Raw genomic sequence first — 27,837 nt, 5'->3', positions numbered from 1 at the left:
GACTGAGATGGGCTAAAATTTGGGTCATAGCACAACCTCCTCCCCCCCCCCCCCAAATCTTACCAAGCTTTTTAATTATGTGTTATATTTTTTATTAATTTTATAACTACAAAATAAGACTTTTTTTCCTTTTTTTCTGGTCATATATAATATATAAAATAAAAAAAATTGTTTCTAAGATATTTTGACAAAGTTACTCATGGATCAATTTGACCTAAAAATTAGCTAACTTTAAATGGGTTGAGATGAATTCGATCAAAATGGGCTGAGTTCAATAAATGAGCGTGTTAATAACGAACCCAACCTTGGACGGGTAGAGCGGGTCATTTGGGCCTGGGCCAAATTTGACAACCCTAGTTGCATCGAACTAACAGTTCGTTTAGAACAGAAATAGAATGAGAGTATATTGCCTTGCAGCTTAATTCCAAACTCTCACAGCTACTACCACTACATGTTCTGGATTTCTTTTTTTCTTAGAACTGGTAGCTGATACTCCTAATAAACTTGCATAAGGCAAAGCATATACAGTGATAAAAGGATGGTGAGACTACTTCTTCACAGCACAATAATATTGACATTGGATTACAGGCAATTCAATATTAAACATTTCTAAGGATAATCAACGCTTAAACCTGATAACAGAGACCTAAAACTTAACCAAAAAGGAAACATAGGATTTTTGCAAGTGATAAAAGATACTAATGATGGTACTCAGAGAGTTCAGAATGATAGTACTAAGTTTATGAGTTTTTAGCTTTTCCATAGAATGGAAACGAAGAACTTCCTTTTCTAGCAAAGGATTTTCGAAGTTCTTAATCCTGTCTCGACTCTCTAGTTGTTGCTTTGAGCCCCAGGCAATAAACTTGAAAGAGTGGGAATTCCTTGGTTTCTCATTTCCTCTTGTGTTCGTCTTATTTCTTCAGGATCTGCCACATAAAAAAAATCAGCACATTAGTGCGATAAATCTTATGTAATGTCTGTTTGATCTAGCAGCAAAATGGCAATAAATCACGAACCAAAAAGGTAAAGTAACTTCCAGAAAGGCAAGCAAGAATTTTCCCTGATGCCTCATGATCACTTAACTCTATGTTGTACAGAAGAGAATATAGGTTTACCGTTTACCAACAGAGTCTAGCTCTTAATTAATGAATCAATGTAACACTTGATCTGCAAACAATGGGTGCAAATAGGATGATGGATTTTTACAGACCAAAAGGATTAATTGAAAATGGATGAAACTGAGGAAAAATGTGGATGAAAGTAATTCATCCACACCATATGGATTTTAAAAAAAATCGATTAGTATTTAGTTAATCCAAGGTGAGCAAGATCCAGGAACAATTTTGGAGGAACTTTTTGACAGCTAGAAAAGGTAGTTCATTATAGTAATGCACACAACTTTTTAAGCTTTTTTCCCTCTCATGTCAATATGCCTCCATATCCGTGTTTTTGTTATTCTGTTTCTTTCACCTTGTCACATACTACTGCACTCAATACAAATTTGACCGTATCTCATCTAATGCAGTCTGCAGAAACTCTAAATAAGGTAATCACTTATCAACGTAGGAAAGAAGAAAAGAAAAATATCTTAAAGCCATCCCATTCAATTTGCGAATCTTTGTTTTTCAAGACAGACTGTGAGACAAAAATATGAAGAATAAATGTTTATTAAATCATTGGAGCAAGCTAGCTAGGTAATAACTGCTGATTCCAAAATTTAAGATATCTCAAGCTGCCATAAACAGCATAGAGCCACTAATGATGCATCTGGAGGGCTCTGGCTTAAGCAATTTTCTTGTAATCCTATAGGTGAAATACTAATATAAACATCTATATGTAAGTGAGATATATTAATCTGTTAGATAGATGATGCATTTAGAATGACACACAAAGAAATATACTAGAAACACAGATATGCACGGATAAATTAATTGAGACAATATGTTAGACAAATACAAGCATCTATAGATATAGTCGAGAAATATTATTTTGTATGTGTTTGGGGGAGTATGTTTGTGCGCACACACACTCATGTGTGTATTTATATGTGTGTGGAGCATGTTTGTAGGTATACAATATGTAGTTATAGTTATATATACTGTAAACATTGATATCCATCAATACAAGAACACACATGTACTTGGAAAGATTCAAGAATTTTCAGACAGAAAGAAAAGTGTGATGTGTGCACAGTAAACATCAGGAGATGGTGAAACTTGTGTTAAACTCATATATTATGATTAACAGCTGATGCTTGTTACTTTGGGAACTTTGCCACCTTTTCCATCTTTTAGTTAGATTTAGACATCCATGCTAAATCCCCATTTAACTCATGAAAATGAATGTGTGCCTGATATTCTTTTTTGTTGCATAATTCAATTCTATAGAGAATTAGAGATTGATGTATAAATGGATACCATCACATAGATTGGAAATTGATCAGTTACATCAGATAGTTAATCCCTAGTGAGCCACATTTTTAGTGCAGTCATCGTGAAGCGTACAAAACTTTAGCATTTTGGACGGATAATTGGAATTGCATGTGTAGCCACTTCATTTTGGTGAAACTTAGAGCACTCACCCATATTTTCTGCTAATTTTGGCATCAGAAACATTACAAACAGCATAAATCCAATCATCAGGCCCACTGGACTTTTCACCAGTGACATAATGGAGAATGGTTCCTTTATCTGCAAGAGAAATTCACTCAGTAGTTTGGAAGGAAAATTACAGAAAAGGAGGGCTGAAGGAAATTAAAGGGAAACTAGGAGATCAATGTCCGACCTCATAATACTGCTCCTCATTCAATGGCTCCAAAACCAGTTCAATCAGACTCCTCCTATTCTCGGTTAACGCTGCTTGAACCTTACCTGGGTTCCTCGCACTAACATCAACTCGCACCTAATATCCAGAAATGGATCCGAATAAGCATATAAATCCTTTTAAGGGAAAATTGATCAAGAATTAAGCAGATGGTGGTAGAGAAGCTCACTGGAGAAAAGAAGTAGCCAATTGCAGACACCTCTATGAGATGTGTTCCAGCTGAAACATTATGGCTATTGCTACGGTTAAGGAATTGTACATAGAGAACAACATTCACTTCTTACATCAAAAAATAATAGACCCCGGATTATGACCAGAAGGTTAGTAAAAGCTACAGAGCAGACAAGAGGGCAAATATCTCGCCATGCTTAAGTGTATGGCTAACAGCAAATATGTGATAGATAATATAAATCACAATGTTATTTTGCTGTTGCTAGGAAATGAAGTCTACTCAATCATATCTGAAAAGTATAGCGCTGAAAACACCAATTATCACATGAACCACTCACATTTAAGCTCCATTTTATTTAGCCAAACATTTTGCAAACAAATCATACAAGAAAACAATGCACAAAATCAATGAAAATACATTATGCAAGTTTTTTCTTTTTCTTGGAGAGTGGAGCACTGCAGCAGTAAACATTCAGTTGAGGAAGCACAACGCTCATAACAATATATAGAGTCTAATCAAGATACATAACCTAAGATATCAAATCTGAAGACTGACTTAAGACATGGAGTCATTGGAAGGATACAACGAGAAATATCCATCGGGTCTCAAGAAAGTAACTTTTTGGCCACCATTGAGTATGACTTTTACATTTGAAGCTTTAGCTGACAAACCAGATCCTTTCAAGCTAAAGCCTATAAAAGAACCAAGTTATAAAAGTTAATAACCTGGTAAAACATCAACTGTAGTCAGAGGCGGACCTATAGCCTAAATATGGGGCACGTAAATCCATAGTCTCTTCGTCAAACTAGGTATTTTATATATGTATTTTCTAAAATTGTGCTTATATTATTTGTTGGCACTCATGCTCCAAAAGGATTAAATGGTGTACTTGGTTGAATACTGAGTTATTTACTCAAACAAACACACGGATCAATTCCCACTTGATAATTTTTTTCTCTTTTCTTTAGTGATACGCCCATGTTCTAGAAATCCTAAATCGGCCTCTGACAGTGGTGAAGCAAAGTGAATCTCTACAACAAAAGGAGAACTTTAGCACTAGAATCTGAAATTAATAGAACACAGAGGTAGAAAAACTCTATCTTTTTTTTTTGGGTTTTCTACTCGGTGTCTGGTACCCACATTGGAGCCTGACTATATCCGGATTCGCATTGCGTAGGGCCCCATTCAGGGGAAAGCGCTCCCTACCAAGGATTTTTTCATACCCAGGTCTCGAACCCAAAAGCTCTGGTTAAGGAAAGAGCAACCTCGTTTGCACGAAAAACTCTATCTATCTTAACAAAAAGTTTGAAAATTTGACCAAAAATAGTAGTATAACTTTTTCTGCCAAATGGTTGTTTAATTAGTACGTTGGGTGATCCCAAATAGTTTCTACTTTCCTTGGATGGATTTTTATTCACTATTGATTGTACTATGTAGTATATACCTTTAGTTTAAAAGAGCCCATCTTTCCTTAAAATTAAATATTCAGCTAACAGATTAGTCAAACTGGCCAATAAATAGGATATAAATGATATGTCATCCAATGTGAAGCTTATACTGACTACAGTTCTATGTATTCTGAAAATATAACTAGGAAGAGGAAGGTGGGAAAAAAATTCAAGTATGTACCAGGAATTTTTACTCTAGCCGTTACAGTATAACCATCAGTATTCCTGCAAATTAAAATTAATTAATAATGAAAACATAACAAGGAAAATGTGGATAAAATAATAAAATGGTGTTACTATGATGTAATAATCTTTAAATATTCAAAACAGGCTAAGATTTGAAATATTCAGATTCATTGCTCACATGCTGTGGAAAAATCAATCAGTTGGGGTTTAATTTCTGTTAACAAGCCATAAAAAATACAAAACAGGGGCACTGAAGATCTAAGATTCCAAAATTTTGATATTTTTTCCCATGAGAACACCAAATTTTTAAATGGAGATTAAACTTAGAAGCTAGAAAATAATCAAATGAGCCTTAATTTAGTGTTTAAGCTTGATAATTTGAAAAACAGGGGAAGTGAAGATCCAAGATTTAGAAAAGTTGACATGTTCTAACACCCAAAAAGGGAAAGCACCAAATATTCAAATGGAGATTAAATCCCATTAAATTTACATCATGACATGCTATGTGGGAAAATAATCAAATTGGTGTTATTTTTTTTTTTTTATTAACAAGCTTAATAAATAGTACAAATCATGGGAATTGAGGATCCAAGATGTAAAATTTCTCTGAATTAAGTCTATTTTACATGCATGCAAATTTATGGGTACGTATAATGTGAAGGTAAAAACTACCCAGAAATAAGAGAGCATAGGAAGAAGAACTTAAGAGTAAAAATTGGTGGCATCCAATTGCGTGTCACTGCCATTGGGGCTTTCTTTCTGTGCCAACAAATACTAAACAAGAATGTCCCCTAAGCAAGGAAAAAGAAAAAGGGGGAATTAATTCAGAGCAAGAATTTTTGACAAAACAGAAAAATAAAAAAAATGTTTTTAATTTCTTATAGGGTTAGAAGATATGGATATTGTTAATACTATAATTTAAAAAAAAATTAATTCTTTCATTTTTTGCGCTTCTGAAGTGCAAATCATCAAGATTATGTTCCTAATATCTGATCTAAGAGGGTAAATACAAAGCTTATGCAAATTTAATTTTCTTATAAAACCATGTAGTAAGTTTTATTTGGAAAACGATTGAGAAGCAGGAAGGGCATCTTACTCAAGTGACCATAAAACTTACCCGCAGAGGATATTTACAATACTAATTTATTATTGTTAAGTAATAAATCAAGGTAAAAATATATTCATTGACTATGATTTCATGATAATCATATTTAGTTTGGTTTAAACAAGTTTTTACCCAAGTGACCGTGTCTAACTAGGATTTTGGTTCTTTGCAATATAGAGCTTCAAATATTTACTTTCCATTAAAATTTGTCCAATTACATGTTGGCTAAGAAAATTTAGGCACCAGGCCACTATAAACTATCTAATGAGATCATATTGCCATGTGTTTCTACATATTTCTTCTGCTTTTGGATATGGTCTACGTCAAAAAAAAATTGATTTTCTTAGAAAATACTTTCTCCGGTTTAAAATAAGTAATTTTTTTAGCTGTTTTCACACATATTAAGAAATCCACCTTTTAACATTAATTAGCAATGAAATTGACCATATTAACCTTTACTATCTCTTCACATAAATATTTCTAACACATACTCCAACACTATTTACTTCAAGGGTAATGTAGGAAAAAAAATAATTAATTCATTCTTAAAAATCTGAAAAAATCACTTATTTTGGACCACAAAAAGAAAAGGCCAAAAAATCACTTATTTTGGATCATAGGGAGTATATATTAAGAAACTTTTGAACATATGCTGCTTCATTAATCAAGAATCAAGATCCATATACTGCAAGTTGTTGACTTTCTATGTTTAATGCTCAGTGACTTGTTAATTAATGCAAAAAAGTAAACTCTTTAATATGTGTGAAAAAAGTCAAAAAATAACTTAAATGGACAGTAGAATGTATACTATATGACGAATTTAGAAATCACGAAAATATTGGTTATTTAATACAGATATATGCTGGATGTTAAAATAGTCTTTAACACATCTTTATTTTAATTTAGTTGATTTTCTCATATGATCATTGTGTCTATCTGTTGTATCCTATTGCTAATTAAACAGTAGCCTTATAATCCTATTAGTTTTAGGACATAATTGTTGCGGAAGCCAAATGTATATAGTGTGAATAAGTCACAACTACTATACCAAAAATTATGACAGCCACCAAATAATAAATAAGACAATAAAACAACAATAAAGGGAACACCAGAATTTACGAGGTTCGGCTAATTTTGCCTACTCCTCGGACACAACCAATATTTTATTTCACTCCAAAAATACAAGTGAAATAATACTAAAAAGAGAAGATACAAATGCCTTAAACAGATGAGAAGGCAAATGAGAGGTGTGTTTCAATCCTAAACATTAGGCCTTCTTTTATAGGGGAAAAATCCCCCCAAACTTAACTCCCAACCAATGTGGGACTTTGGCATTTTGCCAAACTTCAACAAATCTCCACCTTGGCAAAATTCCACATTTTCAATTCTCTCTCAATAACAAATTTTGGTTGTGTCTTCATCTTCAATCTTCAGTGTTCAACAATGTTGATCAAATCCAAACAATGTTGAAACTTGACCGCAGTCACCACCTTTGTCAGCATATCAGCAGGATTCTCTGTAGTATGAATTTTCTTCACCGTGACTCCACTTTCTTCTATGATTTCTCGTACGAAATGATACCGAACATCAATGTGCTTCGTCCTTGCATGATAAACTTGGTTCTTCGCTAATTGAATAGCACTTTGACTATCACAAAAAATTATGATACCTTTTTGTTCAACACCAAACTCCTTTAGCAATCCTTGAAGCCAAATTGCCTCTTTCACAGCATCTGTAATAGCCATGTACTCTGCCTCTGTTGTAGACAAAGCAATTGTTGACTGCAAAGTGGACTTCCAACTAACTGGTACCTTTGCAAAAGTAAACACATAACCAGTAGTTGATCTTCGTTTGTCCATATCACCCGCAAAATCTGAGTCACAATATCCAACTACAGACTGATTGTATTCCTGCTCAAAAACTAACCCGATATCTACAGTATTATGAATATACCGTAGAATCCACTTCACAGCTTGCCAATGCTCCTTCCCTGGATTGTGCATATATCTGCTAATAACTCCAACAGCTTGTGAAATGTCAGGCCTTGTGCAAACCATTGCATACATCAAGCTACCAACAACATTTGCGTATGGTACCTTTGACATATACTCTCGTTCAGCTTCATCCATTGGCGACATAGTAGTACTTAGCTTAAAATGGGAAGCAAGTGGAGTACTAACTGGCTTAGTCTTGTCATCTATGCCAAAACGTTGAAGTACTCTCTTCAAATATTCCTTTTGAGATAAACAGAGTTTCTTTGAACGTCTATCTCTAATTATCTCCATGCCAAGAATTTTCTTTGCCTCACCCAAATCCTTCATCTCGAACTCCTTCTTCAGTTGAATCTTCAACTTATCAATTTCTTCCAAATTCTTGGAAGCTATCAACATATCATCAACATATAGGAGAAGATATACAAAGGAACCATCTTTAAGCTTGTGCAAATACACACAATGATTGTATTTGCTTCTCTTGTACCCTTGCCGCAACATAAACTCGTCAAATCGCTTGTACCATTGTCTAGAAGATTGTTTCAATCCGTACAATGATTTTTCAAGTTTGCACACCATATTTTCTTTTCCAGCAACTTTGAATCCTTCTGGCTGAGTCATGTAGATTTCCTCCTCCAAGTTTCCATGTAAAAACGCAGTTTTTACATCCATCTGAACTAGTTCCAAATCCAATTGTGCTACCAAAGCCAACATAATTCTAATGGAGGAATGTTTTACAACTGGAGAAAACACTTCATTGTAATCAATTCCCTCCTTTTGAGCATATCCTTTGGCCACCAATCTTGCTTTGTAGCGAACATCTAATTGGTTAGGAAATCCTTCTTTCTTTGCAAATACCCATTTGCACCCAATTGCTTTCTTTCCCTTCGGGAGATTGGCCAATCTCCATGTATGATTCTGATGAAGGGACTGTATTTCATCATTCATGGAAATCCTCCACTTATCTTCTTCTGAACTTTGGACAGCGTCTTTATAAGTAGTAGGAACATCATCAGCTACAATTGAGGTTGCACAAGCAACCGTCTCTATGAGACGAACAGGTTTCGTTATTGTTCTTTTTGGCCTGCTGGTTGCTATTGATTCAAGTTGTTGTTGAGATTCCTGAGTTGGAATCTCCTCTACTGGCTCTCCTTCCAGAGGGTAATCTTCATTTGTTTCCTCCTCTGCTTCTTGTGTAGGAAAAATAAATTTTCCCTCAAACTCCACCTGCTTAGAAGCACCTTCATTTTGTTTGGTATCTTCTGTTACCTTATTTACCATAGCAAATTCATCAAAGGTAACATCTCTGCTGAATATTACTTTCTTTGTCATAGGACACCATAAGCAATATCCTTTGACTCCAGAAGTAATTCCCATAAAAATAGCCTTCTTTGCCCTTGGATCCAATTTTGACTCCGTCACATGATAATATGCAGTTGAGCCAAACACGTGCAAAGAGTTATAATCTACAGCAGGTTTTCCGTACCATTTTTCAAATGGTGTTTTGCCATCAATAGCAGCAGATGGTAGACGATTAATGAGGTGGCATGCATATGTAATTGCCTCAGCCCAAAATTCTTTGCCCAAGCCAGCATTGGACAACATACACCGTACCTTCTCCAGCAAGGTCCGGTTCATACGTTCTGCCACTCCATTCTGTTGTGGTGTATGTCTAACAGTGAAGTGTCGGATGATGCCATCATTTTCACAGACCTTATTGAAATGATCATTTTTGTATTCACCTCCATTGTCTGTGCGAATACACTTGATTCTCCTGCCTGTCTGATTTTCCACCATCGTCTTCCATTTGAGAAAAATTCCCAACACTTCATCTTTGCTCTTCATTGTATACACCCATACTCTTCGGGAAAAATCATCAACAAAGGTTACAAAATAGTGCTTCCCACCCAATGAAGGTGTTTTGGAAGGACCCCAAACATCAGAGTGTACATAATCCAAAATGCCTTTAGTATTATGGATCGCTGTACCAAATTTAACCCTTGTCTGTTTCCCTTTAACACAATGCTCACAAAACTCCAAGTTGCAAGCCTTTACTCCTTTTAACAATCCTTGATCTGATAGAGTTTTCAAGGATTTTCCTCCAGCATGTCCCAAGCGCATGTGCCATAGCTTGGTTGCTTCTGCCTCTTTGTCGTCACTGGATGTTACTGTCGCTGTCCCAATAACTGTACTGCCACGATAGCGGTACATATTATTATTCTTCCGATTAGCCTTCATTACCACTAGTGCACCGGAGCATACTCTCATCACTCCATTTTCTGCAATGATTTTGAACCCTTTTGATTCTAGGGCTCCCACAGAGATGAGATTCTTCTTCAAATCAGGTACATATCGAACATCTATCAATGTTCTGATCATTCCATCATGGTTCCTTAATCGTATTGAACCAATGCCATATGAGGTAAGAGGGCTGTTATCCGCTGTGTGGATGACTCCATATTCTCCTTCTTGAAATTCCACGAACCAGTCCCTGTTGGGACACATATGATAGCTACAAGCCGAGTCCATCAACCATATGTCTGATGATGTTGATGACTCTGTTGTAACTAATGAGAAGTCTGAATCATCACAATCAGCTACATTTGAATCCATAATAGCCTTTCCATTGTTATGTTTGGCCTTATTCTTCAACTTCGGACAGTCTTTCTTCCAGTGCCCTTTTTCTCGACAAAAGGCACATTCATCTTTGCTGGGTCTGGATCTTGACTTGGATCTTCCCTTCTTTGTCCTCGTTTGATTTTGAGGACGACCCCTCACAAACAGTGCTTCTCCTTCTCCGCCCTTCTGTTTTTCTCGCTTTCTTTGTTCATAGCTGTACAAAGCTGAACAAACTTCTCTGAGAGAAATTTCGTCATTTCCATGGAGTAGAGTAGTTTCAAGGTGCTCGTACTCATCAGGAAGTGACGCCAACAACATTAAGACCAAGTCACCATCATCATAAGTTGTATCCATATTTTGCAAATCTGTGACCAACTTATTGAAACTGGTGATATGTTCATTCATCGTGGTACCAGGAACATAGGTGAAGTGAAACAGTCTCTTCTTCATGTACAATTTATTTTGACTGTTTTTCTTCAAAAATTTATCCTCCAGTGCTTTCCATAATTTACTTGCAGAAGTTTCCTTTGTGTATGGATATTTCTGCTCTCTAGCAAGGTAGGATCGAATGGTACCGCAAGCAACACGGTTGATAATTCTCCAATCTTCTTCTCCAATAACATCTGGTTTCTTTTCTTCAATGGCCAGATCTAACCCTTGTTGAAAAAGGACATCTAGAACATCGCCTTGCCACATCCCAAAATGTCCGGACCCGTCAAAAATTTCTACCGCAAATTTCGCATTTGACACAATTCTTGTCATAAGCGAAGATGCCAATGATGACGTATTGTTGACACTTGATGTAGATTCTTCTTGTTTATTGTCCCCCATATTTGACACAAATATTATTTAATAGCTGACGACACAAATCAAGATTATTTCCTTTCTGATGTAGAAGATCAGACTAAGCTGCAACTACAGAGCATACTCAGACAGAACCTTGACTCAGTTACCAAGATAAATCTTTTCTGATGTGGAAGATCAGACTATGCTGCAACCACAGAGCATACTTAGACAGTACCTTGGCTCTGATACCAATTGTTGCGGAAGCCAAATGTATATAGTGTGAATAAGTCACAACTACTATACCAAAAATTATGACAGCCACCAAATAATAAATAAGACAATAAAACAATAATAAAGGGAACACCAGAATTTACGAGGTTCGGCTAATTTTGCCTACTCCTCGGACACAACCAATATTTTATTTCACTCCAAAAATACAAGTGAAATAATACTAAAAAGAGAAGATACAAATGCCTTAAACAGACGAGAAGGCAAATGAGAGGTGTGTTTCAATCCTAAACATTAGGCCTTCTTTTATAGGGGAAAAATCCCCCCCAAACTTAACTCCCAACCAATGTGGGACTTTGGCATTTTGCCAAACTTCAACAATAATAACACATAAATAAATTACTAATAATGGCGCCCTGAACTTGCTCCTATAAAATCGCTTATACGCTAAAAAAGAAATAACAATTTGACTCAATCTAATCCTGTATAGAACTAATCATTAGTCAACGCAACCCCAACACGTGCTTCTCTGAGTTCACAGATAATCAAAATAAGAGCAGATCACATTTTTACTCATTTGTTAATCTCTTCTTAAACTGTTAATTAAATGCAGTTATATTTTGTTTCTGAACTAAGGGATATTCCTGTTAAGAGATTGCTTGACAAATGCATGTGATGATATATTAAATTAAGGATAACTCATAAATATCATTTGCGTATATATGATCCTTTCTAACAAAAATAAAATAAAATTTAAGTCACATTGCTGATTTGATCTCGTTCGATTTTCTATTTCATAACTGTTTTCTCCACTAAATGACGGACACGTAAATGCAATCAATTTTCAATATATTATCACAAGCAATGATTTCTCCAAACTTGCGACCTTCGTTTTTCGTAATCGACATTAGACAATTTTCATACTCGCACTCAAGCATCAACTAATTTAAATTTGCGTAATAATACGGTTCATTAAAAGGGTAAAGTACCTTCAACCACGATTTTTATATACTTATGACTCAACTACTCGAGACCTCTAATTAAAAATAAAGGAATCTTATCCATCCCGCCAGATCCCACCGCAACTAATTCTTGCAACCTATGCTCACGGCTCTATCCCTTCTTCCTTCATCTTTCACAGCATTTATGGGCCTAGCCACTTCAATATATCTTTTTATTAAATGAAAAAGGAACTATTATAAAGAAGGTATAGATGAAACGAATTTTTGATTAATTTTAAAAATGATGTCATGGAAATGAAAACCTGCAAAGAATAATGAAATTAATTAAAAGGACAAAGAAGCACAATGAGAAGAAATATTCTTGAAATCTTGGATGTCTCTATTTTTTTTTAGCTCGCTTTACTTTTGTGTTTTAAAATATTACTCCAGTTGGAAGGAGCTCCTGAATAATGTGATTAATTAATCATTAATTAATTCGTTGAGAAGCTGGAGACGCCTATAAATATGGCCCTTTCATGAAGCAAATAATTGCACACAAGAACACATTGATTGATCTCTCCCCTCTCTCTCTCACTATAGTAGTATTCTATTTCATTGTTGCCCTACTGATAGCTTTTGGTAAATGATTTTTTTTCTACCTCTCGCTTGCTTTCTTTATGGTGCATTTACACATGTTTAATATTTTAGTACATATTTTTTGATAATAACTAGAAGCAGACCCAGGATTTGAGCATCATGGGAACACCACTTTAAGAATAAAAAAATTATGCATTGTAGGAACCCGGATTCAAACCTGGGTCATCAAGAGAGTGAAGGTACTTCAAGCACTTCTACAAAACCAGCTCCTCTATCCAGATTTTGTGATTTTAAGGGGCCGCATAAAATATTTAAGGGGTCCTCAGTGTATATAAAGAAATATATATATCTAGAGTCTTTTTTGCCGAAGCTAACGAATTCCGGTGACCCTCATCCCCCAACGTAGGTCCGCCCCTGGTAATAACCTGTGAATATTACCATTAACAACAAAACTTCTAGACCTCAAACTGGCAAAGAACAATCAAACTAATTACATAATCTTTGAATCAAACATTGGCATATAGGCTCTTTTTGAATAGTGCAGTAAATCTATCCTTTCCCTAATCTCTCTGACTCTCTCTCTAAATATGTGCTATGACAAAATTGGTATTTACAGTAGGATTCCTGAACAACTTCCAATTCCTGGCTTACCATGTATAATAAATCATTGCACCCCACATTATTGCAGCCATTAATTATTTCTTTCTTGACTGTCTCTGGTGTTTTCTTTTAGTACATATTAAGCATGGAATATATATCTATGTGCATTTTTGGTTACGTTTAAGAATAATGATACATTGATTATGACATTTGTCTTTTCTATGAAATACTACTATGTATACAGTTTATTTGGCTCCAAAAGTAGTTGGTATGAGAGAGGTGGTGCATGATATATATAGGAAGACTGGAAATGAAACTAGCAGCTCATCCCAGTGGAGTAACTTGCTTCAGAAAATGCAGCTCTGACCATGACTGCACTGATGGCTGGTTCTGTAGGCAATGTAGCAATGATGGTATTTTACACACCAACGCATGCGATACCTCCTAATTAAGGGATCAACTCGATCCACATGAATTCTGCTAGCTGCTTCTAAAAATGAAAATTAGATATTGCTTGTGTGTTATTCCTTATTGTCTTTTCTTTTCGGCCTTTTTTTTCTCCTTTTCAGTTTTGTTTAACAACAATTACATACCCAATATTGTAATCCTATATAGTGGGCCTGAGGGTAGTATATACGTAGACCTTACACCTCCCTTGTGGAGGTAGAGAAGTTATTTTTAATAGACCCTATTTAAGATTAGGACAATGTGGCTGCGGCTGGATCTTACATCAAGAGTTGGGCATGGTCTATAACTATTTCTGCATTTGTACTTTTAATTTAAAATCTCTATATATCATTCTGCTGCTTATCACAAATTAAACTGTGTTGCTTCTTTACTGTAGTTTCTTTCATATACACGCTTATGTATGGTAATATATACATATAGTGTGAAGGTGAAAGAGCATAAGTAAGAAGAAGAACTGAGGTAGCATCCAACTGCCATTGGGACTGTCATTAAACAAATAACTGAACAGAAATGACGCGCCTAATTAAGCAATCAAATTCAGAACTAGAATTTCTGACAAAAGTGAAAAAGGAATAACAATAAGCAAAAGGCCTAAGACATGAAAAAACGTATAGTCTCTTTGAAAATTCAGTTCTCTGAGTCTCTAAAAATAGTGTTTCCTTGAGCAATTTTCACAACAAAAAGAAAAAAAACAAAAACAAAAACAAAAGAGGAAGTCATCTTAGATGATTTTTTTTTTAATTCGAACCGGGTGTTTACACTAAATCAATGCATAATATATATTTGAACATATACTACTGTACTATTAGTTAACCATGGTTAAGTAATGCATATTTTTACTTTATTTAACTATGATTAGTTGAATTGATTTGGTTTAAACCCTGGTGCAGGAAAATAAGTTTTTTGAGGGCATTGATACACAAATTGAAATGCTTTGAGGTTAATATCGCAATATAGATAAATTTCAAGGATGTGGTTGTAAATATACATTTCCCCAAATTCTATGCCCTCCCAGGCTCCCCTAACCCGATTTTGGTTCACTCGATCATAGCCGCTCGCCGTCGTACGAATCAACCTTCTCCACCTCCGTCGCCCACCATTCTCCGCCACCAGCTTCTCCTCGTGTTTTCCGGCGCTTACTACTAGGCTGATTAGGAAACTGATAAGTTTCTGGTCAATAGCTGAGCTAAAAAAATCCAGTTGAAGATGAATTCTTGATGATTAAGTGAATTTTTGTCCAGTTTGCTACTAAAGGTACAAGCTTTTTAATTTAATTTTATTTTTCCTGCTGATCGTATTCTTATTTTGTGGGTAGTACTTTATTTCCTAGAAATTTTAAGTTTGATATGGTTAACTGAGTTTTTTTTAGAAGCATTTTATTGCTGGAATTTCTGAGAATTAGTGACAATTAATAAAAATGGGCCTTGTTTGAAGTTAAGTGAGTTTTAGCTTTTCTGTTGCTTGAATTGTTTTATTGTTTATGTTGGATTAACTTAGTACGCTTATATTTGGTTATCGTTCAATTCAGATTTTTGGTTTTATTAAATAACCTGCCTAGAATATTTGATCTCATGGTAAGTTTTCTCAGGCATCTCCGATCTTTACCCCATTTTTGGTCCCCAAAATGAGTTTTGGGGGATTTCCCCATTTTGGGAACAAGTTACTCCAACCATTCCCCCATTGTTTCTCCCAAACTTTTTTATATTCTTATCTCTCTTCTATATTATATTATTATCTTTCATTTCAATTTTATTTTTTAATTTTCATTAAACAAATTCCATCTTTTATTTTTATTAATTTGCAATTTCCATTAAAACAATTTCATAAAATTTTAAATAATATAATTTGTAAGCAATTATTATAGATTAACTAATAATTCAAATAAAAGTGAAATCATTGTGATACAAGATTAATTAAATACATATTACATAACGATAAAATTCATTCGAAATAGTACATAAATATTCAACTGCAACTTCTAGTATTCTCTCATAAATGATCTATTAATGCATTACGAAGTGCAAAATGAGCATCTTTGTCCTTAATTCTTCTATGTGCAAAATGAGCATCTTTGAGATAATTATATATTTTTTGTACAATTATAACTTATAATAAAACTAACTTACAATTTTACACAAAAATAATAAATGCACGAAAATTAATTTATCAAAATTATACACCAAAGTTAAGATGTAAAATTAATATTATAAAGACATTACATAAACATAATTAGGTATATATAAAGAGATAAATTAAAAGATTAAATAATAAAATAATAATAAAAAAGTGATGAATAGTAATGGGAGAGATGAATAGTGTACCCCATATTTGAGGGAACACTATTCATCCCCCATTTTGGGGACAAAAATGGGGGAGGGTTGGAGCTAAATTACCCCAAAAATTGCCCCCATTATGGGGAATGGGGGTAAGGTTGGAGATGGCCTCAGAAACATAGCGCAGAGTTCTATGAGATATGAGTTAAAGTACTTCTTCAGCCAACCCGATTCGATAATCGTGGAGCTATGGAAACCTAACTTGAGTTATGTCTCGTTATGTGCTTTACCATTCTGTTAATGTATGATTTTCACTAAAGTGGTGCTTTTAAGTGGACCATCTTTGAGCCTATTTTTAACTTTGGAGGGTCGAAGCAGGAGCAGCTTGGGGTTGAGGCATAGGGATTGATTGCGGACAGGGGAAGTGGGCTATGAAAACCGACTGATCAGCCGTTAAATTAGATAATATTATACGAAGTAGACAGTCTTTTTCTGTAAAAAAAAGAAAAAAGAAAAAGCGAGAGAGAAAGAAAAAGATAGGATATTGAGTGATCATGCTGAGGCAAAATTCTTCCCAAGAAAGCGGAGTAGTTTCATTGGAGTGAAAGACTTTCAGGCTTCTACTGTGAAAGCTGCAATATCATGTTTGTTTGGTGTTACTGCTGCTATTGTAGTGTGCTTTTTGGAAGACCAAAAGGAATGAGATTGGCTCGTGTACCTCAAAGATCATTTTCTTTAGCGCGAAAAGCACCATTGGTTCTCTTCTTCATGCTACTCTGACTCTTTTAGACCATTCTTGTCTCCCAATTACATGTTTTATTTTCACTGCTACTTTTATGGGTCTAGCAGATTAGTCATGCTTATTTTCTGTGCCCTTTATCCGTGCATGTGCCAAATTGGTCAAATCATAAGATTTTATAGTGTGTGCTTCTGTGTTTTATCTGCTGCCTCAGATTGACATGGAGATCTGTTTTCTCTGGGTAAGATGGTAGCCACTCTCTTCTGAGTATTCCAAAATGACAAATCAAATATTAAAATCAATGAGAATTTCGCTGCTTTTCTATCTTGCACTCCATCATAGTGGATGATGAAGAATCTGAAACAGGTATGTTTAATATTAAGACGACTGTGTTTGTGTATCGTTAGAATTTTCTTGGGCTCTCAATATCTCTCTTTGGACCTGTTTTATTTTTATTTAAATTCTAGCTTATGCTGGCAGGATGGGTGGATTCTTTACGAAATAAAATGCGCCTACTGACTATACATTTGGTTCAAGTAATAAGATCAAAGCCTGGAGGAAAAATTGAGAAAATATGTTTGATTATATTGTATCTTGAATGAGAAAGAATATAAGGATGTGTTTGCGCATATATATTTTTCGAGAGTCTCCTTTGGAGATGTGGAAAGAGTGGTTTCTTTTGCATTTTCTTTTCCTAGTGCATATGCATGTCCATTGGGACACGTTGTTGGTGTTCTCATGCTCAGATAAGTTGAAGCAAGTTTGCTAAAGAAGGATGCTTCTTCTCAAGAAATTTAACTGGTTCCTGCATTTCGTATCGAAAAGAAATTCTTGTTATAAAGGAAAATCCTCTTTTCCATGTAGCTTTTTCTCTAAATGTGCCTGCTGTCATTTTCTCTTGCACTTTTATCCGTCCTCATACGCTTCAGTTTTACTACTTGCCACCTTTATCTTGATTTTAAGTAAACCTGTCTAACTCTGATCTCCTTTTCAAATCCCATATACCACGTAATTTGGAACTCAGTCTATTGAGTTTTTCAAATGTGGTGACGTTTTTACTATATCTGAAATTTCCCCTCCCAAATTGGATACTTTAAAAGAAGGTTGCAACTGATTCAGAAAGAAGCTGTTTTCTTTATTTACTTCTTGTCAACATCATCGCCATGCTGGTTTCAATTCCATGTTTCAGATGGAGGCAGTTTGTCTTAACAGTGACCCAGTGTTTGATGACTGTGAAGAATATGAGGACGAAGAAGACTGCTCCGTGGAGGAACATGATGATGGAGTTCATGAAAAAGATTCCAAAAAGGAGTCCCCACAACCAACTATCGGTCTGGAATTTGGGTCTTTTGATGAAGCATATGATTTTTATAACAGGTATGGCAAGGAACAAGGATTTGGTATTAGAGTGAGCAACTCTTGGTTTAGATCAAAAAGGAAAGAAAGATATCGAGCAAAACTCAGCTGCAGTAGTGCAGGTTTCAAGAAGAAAAGTGGAGCAAATCATCCCAGGCCAGAAACAAGAACTGGTTGTCCTGCAATGCTAGTAATTAAGCTTGCGGACTCAAAAAGATGGAGAATTGTTGAAGTTGAGCTTCAGCACAATCATCCAGTAAGCCCAGAGGTCAGGCGGTTCTATAAGTCGCATAAGAAAATGATTCTCGCTGACAAAAAGCAGCAGGAATCCATACCTATTACAGAAGTACATACCATTAAGTTATACCGCACATCTATTGATGCTGCATGTAATGGATTGCAAAAAATCAAGGACAAGGATAGTAGGTTTCCTGTTGATACCTCAAAGCATTTGGAGCTTAAAGAGGGGGATGCCAATGCACTGTATAATTATTTTTGTCGAATGAAGTTGACAAATCCAAACTTCTTTTATCTGTTGGATCTTGATGATCAAGGATGCCTGAGAAATGTGTTCTGGGCTGATGCTAGGTCTAGGGCTGCTTTTAATTATTTCTCAGATGCAGTTGCAATTGATACAACAAGCTTGAGGAACAAATATGTACTTCCTCTTATTTCTTTCGTTGGAGTAAACAACCACGGACAACCTGTTTTGCTGGGATGTGGTTTTCTTGGACATGAGTCAGTAGAGTACTTTATTTGGATGTTCAAATCATGGCATACGTCTATGCTAGGAAGACATCCACAAGTTATTGTAACTGATCAGTCAAAACCATTGCAAATTGCGGTTTCTAAGGTGTTCCCTCAAGCTCGTCATTGTTATTGTTTATCATATATCATGCAGCGTGTTCCAGAGAAGTTGGGAGGATTGGACGGATACGAGTCTATTAAGATGCAACTGTATAAAGCAGTTTATGATTCCTTGAAGATCACTGAGTTTGAAAGTTCGTGGGGTCAGATGATCAGTCAGCATGGACTCAAGGACAATAAATGGCTTCAATCATTGTACGAAGATCGTGAAAAATGGGTACCAGTCTACTTAAAAGATATTTCCTTCATGGGAATCATACCAATAACAGAAAATGAGAGCTTGAATGCATACTTTGATGGTTATGTACATAAACACACTTCATTCAAAGAATTTGTTGATAAGTATGATTTAGCGATGCAAAGGAAGCACATGAAAGAAGCAATGGCAGATATGGAGTCGAGAAGTTTGAGCTTTGAGTTGAAAACAAATTGCAATTTTGAGGTGAAGCTCTCAAAGATATTCACAAAGGAAATATTCAAGAAGTTCCAAGCAGAAGTTGAAGGAATTTACTCTTGTTTCAATACAAGGCAAGTGAACATTAATGGGCCAATAATGACATTTGTTGTGAAAGAAAGAGTAGAATCTGAGGGAAGCGAGGTGGAGGTCAAGCTGTTTGAGGTTCTTTATGAGACAACACAAGCGGAAATACGTTGTATTTGCAGTTTGTTTAATTTCAAAGGTTATTTATGCAGGCATGCATTGAATGTACTGAATTATAATGGTGTGGAAGAAATTCCATCACAATACATCCTACCACGTTGGGATAAAGATTACAAACGTAAGTTTCCAGTAGATTCTGGCCTTTGTCATATTGATGTGAATAATCCTGTGGAATTGTATAATATTCTACATAAACATGTCATGCAAGTTGTTGAAGAAGGGGTACAATCCGAAGAACATTACAAAGCTGTACTCCAAGAAGTAGAAGCTCTTTTGAGCAGGTTTTCCCTTGAAGACAACAATTTGGTTTCACTGTAATATTTGACATAGAACATCCAATACAGAATTAGAGTGCATCTGTGTGCATAATATAAACATCACATGTCCTGATCATGAGCTTTGCCCCTTTATACATACTCAAGAATGGAATTGAGGTATTTTGAAATTGCATAATTATCTGTTATACAGGCAGTGGAAGGCCAGATTAAATGGGTAGAGTTTTTGCATGACATTTTTGTATATTTCCTCTATAAACAAAGACGAATGACAGGTAATATTTCGCGAATACCCTTTACTGGCGAGTCGAATGTTTTCTGGAAGCAGAGTAATAAATGCATACCGTCATCAATATTTGTGACGTCTTAGATGTGAAGAAAACGAAATAGTTGGTTATTCAATCCCTTAAAATTATGTTGGACTTTGAAGTCAAATAATTTGTTTAGGATTAAAGATGAAGGTAAATCTTTCATCTATTTGTCAAACTTTTTATCACTTATACTACTAGAAAATTGTTGTTTATGTATTCAAATAGAGTATACATCTTGAAAGTGTTGTTATACTCAACCATGCGTGGAAGGAAAATAAAAAATGAGATACTTCATCATAGTTCACAAGACTTCTCAAAAATGAAACAAAATAGTAAAAATAGCACGGTATAGCGAGTTTTCGGACTTGTCATTCAAAAATAGCCAGCGTTTACGAAGTCAATGAAAAATAGTCATTATTTTGCTGCAACAGAGATCGGTCCAGCATAATATACTGGAGTTCGGTGCACCTGTGTATGAACTCTAGCATATTATGCTGGACTGATATACTTTGCTGACTCAATATAATATACTAAAGACTGGAGCACCGGTACTCCAAACTCCAGTATATTATAATGGACAATTATACTTGCTGGAACTCCAGTATATTATGCTGAAGTTCTAGCATACTTATGCTGGAACTCCAGTATAATATGCTGGAGTTCAAGCATACTTATGCTGGAACTCCAGTATAATATGCTGGAGTTCAAGCATACTTATGCTGCCGTATTTTTCGAGTTTTGAACAGTGTTTTCGCTCAGATTTATCTTTACATGAAAAGTGGCTAAATTTCAATTACTTTTGAAACTGGGCTATTTTGAACGACCAGTTGAAAATCTAGCTATTTTTGAATTTCTCCCAACAAAATAAGAAGAAAAAAAGGCAGCTAAATTTTTATTAACCTAATATATAAGCAAGAAGGATATTGAAAAGAGAAATTTGCTTATTTTGTGGCTACAAATAGAGAATTCTGTCCTACTGTGGAATCTTAAACGACTCTCCTACATCAGCAGACTGAGATTCATCTTTGATTTGTCAACCGCTGGAAAGGGCAAGGGCTTGAAAAACAGTTTGCAAAAAATTGAAATTACTTATCCTAAAAATGTTCTGAAATATTCTTTAATAAACGCCACCTGACAACCTTCCTTGGCCTTGTATAAGTAAATACATAGAGACATAGGGCAAGCAACAGAACATATTTCACCAAAAGATTGCATATTCGAATAAGATCAAGATGTATTTCAACACAGATATTAAGCCAAGATTCAATCATGTATTATTTGACCCCTTCATTTTCTTTACAGGAGCCGAAATGATAAAATTCACTATACATTCTCAAGCCAAGAGTTTTAGCTTGCTTATAAGCTTAAGAAATTCAAGAATTAATATAGATGCCACATTTCAAGCATGAGACCATACCAAAAGACGCATCTAAGCTTTACCTCCAGATGAATTAAGATCAACGATTTGCACATTGGTGGACTACAATAAAATGTTCCAGGACAAAACAGTTGATGTAACACTGATCGAGTAATCCTCATTTCAAACAAGTTGGAAGTGTAAGCCCATGACAAACGAAGGCCAAAATAACATAAACTATCACAAGGAGGAGGAATATCAGCGCCACCCTGTAAAAATCAAACATCACAATGAAGCATGGTGAAAAAGATTAAACAATAAAACATAAAAAGAAAAAGAAAATAACATGAAGCTGGCGAGTCCTTTAATCTAATCGAGCTAGAACCACCATCAGGAACAAAGTAAAAATATTTTGAGAGAATGAGTATAGCATAAAACTATGAGATCTTCTGTATACATGGTTCCACTGTTAGAATCTTCACAACATTCACACTGTTTAAGAACACATCATCATAAGGAGAAAGGACAGGAGCCATGAAAAATATGACAAGTGGCTCTTATTTAATTGCAGTGTGAAAGAATAATTGTGTCACCAACTCCAAACTCAACCCAGAATAGAGGCATATTAAAACATCGTGAAACTTATAATAAGGAAAAGAGCACACCAGCTTCCCTGAGGCCATATAACTTACAACTATAAGAGATCTTCACATGTAACAACCTAACTGTTTGAATCAGAGATTAAATGCTACCCAACAGAAGATATCTATTTATTATGAATCTATCCAACTCTTGAAAGAACACCACCCCAAAGTAAAGAGTAAAGACAAAACAAAGAATGAGCTTTAGTCCAAGTAAAGGAAGCAACATACGTGAGTTTGACATTTCTCCACCATACAGTGCTTCTGAAACGGCGTGCCTGCTTTCTGAAGCGGAAAGTATTCCCTTGCATATTAGCTGTTTTATCAACCAGCAACTCCAAACGATCACCTCTCTCTAGAACTTTATCAATATTCTCAATCATGACATTGCGCACCTGTTACATGGCACATACATCTTCAGACTTCTTAGTTAATACCAAAATATAGTGGGTGGTAACTTTATCCGAAAAACATAATGGCTGGTACATATGATTAGCTGAAAGTTTCTAGTTTGTAAAAGCAGACAAGTGAAGCTGTAAAAATTGCTTTTAATCAGGGGCGGATCTATGTAGTAGATTTGGGGTGGAACGCCACCAAGTCGCTCGGATAAAATTTTAAGTATGTACTTGTATTTTACATTAACAAGAGTATATATTTGAAGCTTGGCACAAGAAGAAACAAATAGACTCCAGGTGCCATGGTTAAATAGCTAAACCTCTAAGTGAAGGATGCAAGATCGAATCCCACTAGATTCCACCAAAACTAGTTTTCTAATCCGTGTTGTTACATGTTCCATTTTCTTTCTGCTCCTTTGCTCAATTTTTATAAATTTCTTCATCTTTGTATTTCCTCTCTCTGTACAACCTGATTATTATTATTTATTAAATTATATTTTTCCTTCCGTATTTTTCAAAATCTTCAAAAATTTATTTGAATGTGACTTTAGTTATTTTCTCCTTTTATCCATCTAATGTGATTTCCAAAATTTTCTAAAATGATTGCTCCAATAGACATAATATTAATCTAGCTATATGAAGACTGAAGGGGTGTATTTGCTATTTAAAAGTTTATATTTATTTTACGTTTTAATCACATTTTTAATAGAATTTGAATCGAGAGAATTAGATCGAATCGGACTAAACTTATTCAATTTGGTGGTCATATATTTTTTTATGCGCCAAAAATCTTGTAAAATAAAAATGAATTAATTTAAAGTAACCAACCGAACCGAATCAATTCAAAACGGATCAAACCTACTAAATGTATACCCTAATCCAATCTCCTTCACTAATGGTAGACAATGGCACCCGTAGTCATCAAATCCTAGATCCGCCTCTGCTTTTAATCACCGCAAATAGTCAATACAATAAGAGCTTCATTAAATAAATGCACAAGGACTATTGATGATATCAAGGGAAACATGTTGCCATATTGATGAGGTAATTATGGAAATATTCAGTCGTGACATTCAGTGGCAGGAAATTACATCGAAAGGTGCATGCCTCTTAGATTGAGAAACTGTGGATTCTTGCACAAGCCATCATCTAGACATAAGCTTCCTAAACAACATTGAGAACTGACCTGACTCATTTCACCTTTTAGCCTGTTTATTCTGTCGGCATTTGGATCACTAGAGAAATAGTCCATTTGCTGACTAAGGACCCTTGAGAATTCATCATTCATGCCATAAGCTTGTGCAGAGAGAACTGCTCGGCCATAGGTCCTCACAAATCTTTGATGAATTTCTTCAAGAAAAGCAAAAGGAATTCTCCCTGCAAAGGAGTTTATCCAAATATATGACAATGTTCAAGGCAACAGATCAATAATGTAAAATGAAATTTTGTGGTGTTAATATAAGAGCTAAACCACCAGCTAAAATATTCGAACCAAATAAAAGGAGAAATCAACATACATCTATCTATAAATCTTGTTCTTTTTGAAAAGAATAAATTAAGAAAAGGAGCTTACAGGGTGTACTACTTGATACAAAACCAACGAAATTCAATGTAAAAAATATTGAAGAAAGAGATTAGAATGAATGTCCACAAAAACAGAACTAAAGTACAAGTATATTGTAAGAAGAGCAAAATACGCTGCAGGACATTATCCAGTTAGATTTCTGTAACTAAAAACCACAAGGCTGCGAAGACTACACTCACTTGGCAATTTTGTTTTTCTATGATTAATAAAATGGATTTAAAGCTAAGGAATGAGTCCCAGTGAGAGGAGTCCTTTTTCCAATATACCCTTTCACTCACTCACTGAAGTACAGTTATCCTAAGATAACTGCATGAATTCCATGCTAACTTAGCCCGACTTGCTGCTGGTGACGGTATTGCACATCAACAATATCACTCCAATCTTTTTGTGTTAAAGCTTAGAATGACATTTGGGATTAGCTGCATAGACAATGAAGCACATATGGGTATCACATGATATTTGAAGCCCCACTATTTCCAAATAGTATAGGTAGCAGATCCTAGTAAGCATGGAATCTTGTTAAGGTAATTTTGCACATATAATTAAAATCAGGAAAAGGTACAAGTCAGGGTAGAAGTATCTCATTACCTTCTCCTATTCATTAAGGGGAAAATTTACAGGCTACCACTGCAGCGGGACAAAAATTGCTTATCCCCATTCCCTGTTTCTATCTATAGAGACATGTTGCCATGCCTAAAGCCACATTATGTCAGAAACTATGAAGTAGGTTCCATATTATGAAATTGCAAGGATGACAAGCACAACTTATACAAAGGTAACTAGAAGCAAAACTACAACAACAACAACAACAACCACCACCATGCCTCAATCCCAATTAAGTTGAGGTCGCTATATGAATCCCCACTGACCATGTTGCTCCATTTAAGCTCATCTCAGCCAAAAGCGGAACTAAATAAGATATTTCTCTATGAAGTGTTCTCTGATACTATACAACAATATCAATCAATCGAGCAATCGACTGTATTTAGGGTCCGTAATACGAGTTATATTCCACTCTATGCAATTCATGCTCGTTTCATTCTAACACTAGAAAAAAATTTAGTCTTTCTGACACTATATATTGAAGTGAATGAACATTTTTCTCAATTTAGATGAATGATAGGGAAAAATATACTTCCTCCATTTCAATTTTGATGAGGTAGTTTGACTCGGCACGGAGTTTAAGAAAAGAAAAAACTTTTGAAACTTGTGGTCTTAAAAGCTTAAGGGGTAAAAGCTTTATGTGGCTATGACATTTGTGTAGGTATAAAAGCTTGTCATTAAGGGTAAAATAGGTAAAATGAAGAGTTTAACGTTAAATTATCTCCAATTGTTAAAATGTTTCATTCTTTTTGGAACGGACCAATAAGTAAAGTGTGTCGTCTAAATAGAAACAGAGGGAGCAAGCACTTCAACTCTGCACCACAATCATAAAGAGAGCGTCGTAAAACATGAAAGTCTGACCTATTTTATCATATAAACTACTAAACAAACACTTGAAAGACTGCTATATGTATATGTATATCGATTAATTTATTCGTCTAGAATCTCAGCTATGTCTTGATTAATTGTGAAGTGTAAATAACTTATAAGATGAATAAACATTAAGATGAATTGAAACAAATTCTAACATGTAATTGCATCAATCCTCTTGACTTTCAACATGAACAAACTTAAACAGAAAAGGCAAGGGGCTTACTTCCAGCAACATCATCGGCCATACAAAGGACAGTGAGTCCATCAGTGCGTTTAACATGGAAAATATACCGATCCTGAGAATATGACACATTTGAATCATTATTCCCTGGAATTTTCTCCAGAATCTGCCTTGCTATTGTGCTCGCATTCGTCGTCGTTCCGCTCTGCTCCGCCAAAACTACAGATCCCCTCGCTACCAATGCGTAGAGTATCGCCATTTCCTTCTCTCCCTCTGCACCTTTCTTCCTCTGAATTATACACAATTATGTAAAAATTACTATATATTTATGATGTATTTATCTGTAAAATTTGGATGCACATATGTATATGTATATGTATATGTATTAGACTATGCATCTTGTAATTCAAATTCTAGATCTGCCGCTGAGTCTACATGTGTATATGTAGCCTATATATTTATCTATCTGTAAATTATGAAATTATATGTATAAGCACACATTAATTTCAAATCCTGAATCCGTCTCTAATGTCTATGTGTATGTTTGAATATGAACAGGAGCAGAATTTAGGGTTTGTTTTTGCTGAATTTACAGGAGAATTGAATGTGAATGATGTTGTATACCTTTTTGGGGGAGGAAGAAGGTGATGAAAGCGGGATCTGAGGCGTTGGATGGACCCACGCTTTATCTTTTCGAGCTGGTAACCAACTTTAATACGAGGACAAATCATGGTTTGTTACTTTTGAGGTATTTCTGTAAATAAAATAATTGCTTTATCCTTTTTTTTAAAAAAAAAATTGACTAGTGTGCATTTGCATAATATTTTAGTTGAAGTTAAAAAAGATAATTTTGAAGCTAAAATTGAAAAAAGGCAAAATACCTTATCACCCCTAAACTTGTCACGGATTATTAGTTACGGCCTTAAACTATCCGTGATCTTAATTATTCCTCAACTAGGCCTTTTGAGAGCTATTACCCCCCTGGACGCTGATGTGGCAAATTGTGTGGGTGCACTCGCCTGCCACGTGAATTTTTCTGTATATGTGGCATTTTTTAAAAAAATAAAATATATTTTTACCTTTGGGAAACTGCATAAGTACCTCCTTGACATATACCCGGATTTCCAACTACACACTCTACCTTTGCGGGGTTTTTATTACCCCCCTAAACTATTTTAAAGTAGAATTATTTGCACCCTTAAAGCTGACGTGGCAGAGTGTGTGTATTTCACTCTCCTTCGAAGTGAGAAGCAAGAAAAAAAGATTTTCAAATTTTTCTTTTTGCTTTTTTACAATTTTTTCTTACAATTTTTCCTTTTCCTTTTCCTTTTCCTTTTTCTTTGTCTTTTACTTTTACTTCTTTTTTCGTTTCTTCTCTAATTCCGGCGGATATTCATTCACCGGCGACTTTGTCTAACCATTTTTCTTCCATTTATTCTGTTTTTATTTTTTATTTTTCTATCCTTTTCACACACAAATTAAACTCTCAAAAAGATATATTCATAAGCAACGCAAAATATACTCAGATCGAAATAAAAATCTGTCACGGGAAAAAAAATTCGTCGGAAAAATGGTGTTCTTGAAATTCCGACGACCACCATTTTATGCCGCCGGTGACCAAAACAAAAGGAAAGAGAATGAAATAACCAAAAAAATGAGAATAATAAGAAATAAGAAAAAAGGATAAGAAAAAGAAGAAAGAATAAAAAATATACTAAAAATACATGTGGCAGCGCGTGTACTTCACCACTTGCCA

General features: G+C 35.0%; 3 protein-coding genes across 6 annotated transcripts; 1 reads left to right on the top strand and 2 right to left on the bottom strand.

The window, feature by feature from the left end:
* Window positions 1-544: 544 nt before the first annotated feature.
* On the bottom strand, window positions 545-5,444 carry LOC107806078 (ER membrane protein complex subunit 7 homolog). The gene is made up of 7 exons (XM_016630194.2): window positions 5,302-5,444; window positions 4,625-4,668; window positions 3,579-3,687; window positions 2,993-3,056; window positions 2,785-2,901; window positions 2,582-2,690; window positions 545-926 (listed from the first exon to the last, which is right to left on the bottom strand). Exons 1-7 carry the CDS (start codon window positions 5,373-5,375, stop codon window positions 832-834), a joined length of 612 nt encoding a protein of 203 aa, XP_016485680.1. The 5' UTR covers window positions 5,376-5,444; the 3' UTR covers window positions 545-831.
* A 9,506-nt stretch (window positions 5,445-14,950) lies between these two features.
* LOC107807937 (protein FAR1-RELATED SEQUENCE 6) lies at window positions 14,951-20,305 on the top strand. 2 transcript variants are annotated; one of them, XM_016632390.2, is made up of 3 exons: window positions 14,951-15,218; window positions 17,191-17,342; window positions 18,166-20,305. In XM_016632390.2, the coding sequence occupies exons 2-3, from the start codon at window positions 17,322-17,324 to the stop codon at window positions 20,176-20,178; spliced, it is 2,034 nt and encodes a 677-aa protein (XP_016487876.1). In that variant the 5' UTR covers window positions 14,951-15,218; window positions 17,191-17,321; the 3' UTR covers window positions 20,179-20,305. The 2 variants fall into 2 exon arrangements, with proteins under 2 accessions (XP_016487876.1, XP_016487877.1); XM_016632391.2 differs by having other exon boundaries at window positions 15,008-15,218; window positions 17,457-20,305.
* A 1,396-nt stretch (window positions 20,306-21,701) lies between these two features.
* Window positions 21,702-26,829, bottom strand: LOC107807938 (vesicle-associated membrane protein 711-like). Of its 3 annotated transcripts, none has more exons than XM_016632392.2 (5): window positions 26,706-26,829; window positions 26,124-26,370; window positions 24,026-24,216; window positions 22,676-22,839; window positions 21,702-22,072 (listed from the first exon to the last, which is right to left on the bottom strand). In XM_016632392.2, the coding sequence occupies exons 2-5, from the start codon at window positions 26,338-26,340 to the stop codon at window positions 21,982-21,984; spliced, it is 663 nt and encodes a 220-aa protein (XP_016487878.1). In that variant the 5' UTR covers window positions 26,341-26,370; window positions 26,706-26,829; the 3' UTR covers window positions 21,702-21,981. The 3 variants fall into 3 exon arrangements, with proteins under 3 accessions (XP_016487878.1, XP_016487879.1, XP_075075308.1); XM_016632393.2 differs by lacking the exon at window positions 26,706-26,829 and adding an exon at window positions 26,581-26,670; XM_075219207.1 differs by lacking the exon at window positions 26,706-26,829 and having other exon boundaries at window positions 26,124-26,698.
* Window positions 26,830-27,837: the final 1,008 nt, after the last annotated feature.

Source organism: Nicotiana tabacum, chromosome 8, assembly GCF_000715075.1.
Source record: "Nicotiana tabacum cultivar K326 chromosome 8, ASM71507v2, whole genome shotgun sequence".
NCBI classification, from domain to species: Eukaryota; Viridiplantae; Streptophyta; class Magnoliopsida; order Solanales; family Solanaceae; genus Nicotiana; species Nicotiana tabacum.
The sequence above is the reverse complement of the archived record's forward strand: the minus strand, read 5'-3'. Positions and strand labels throughout refer to the sequence as shown.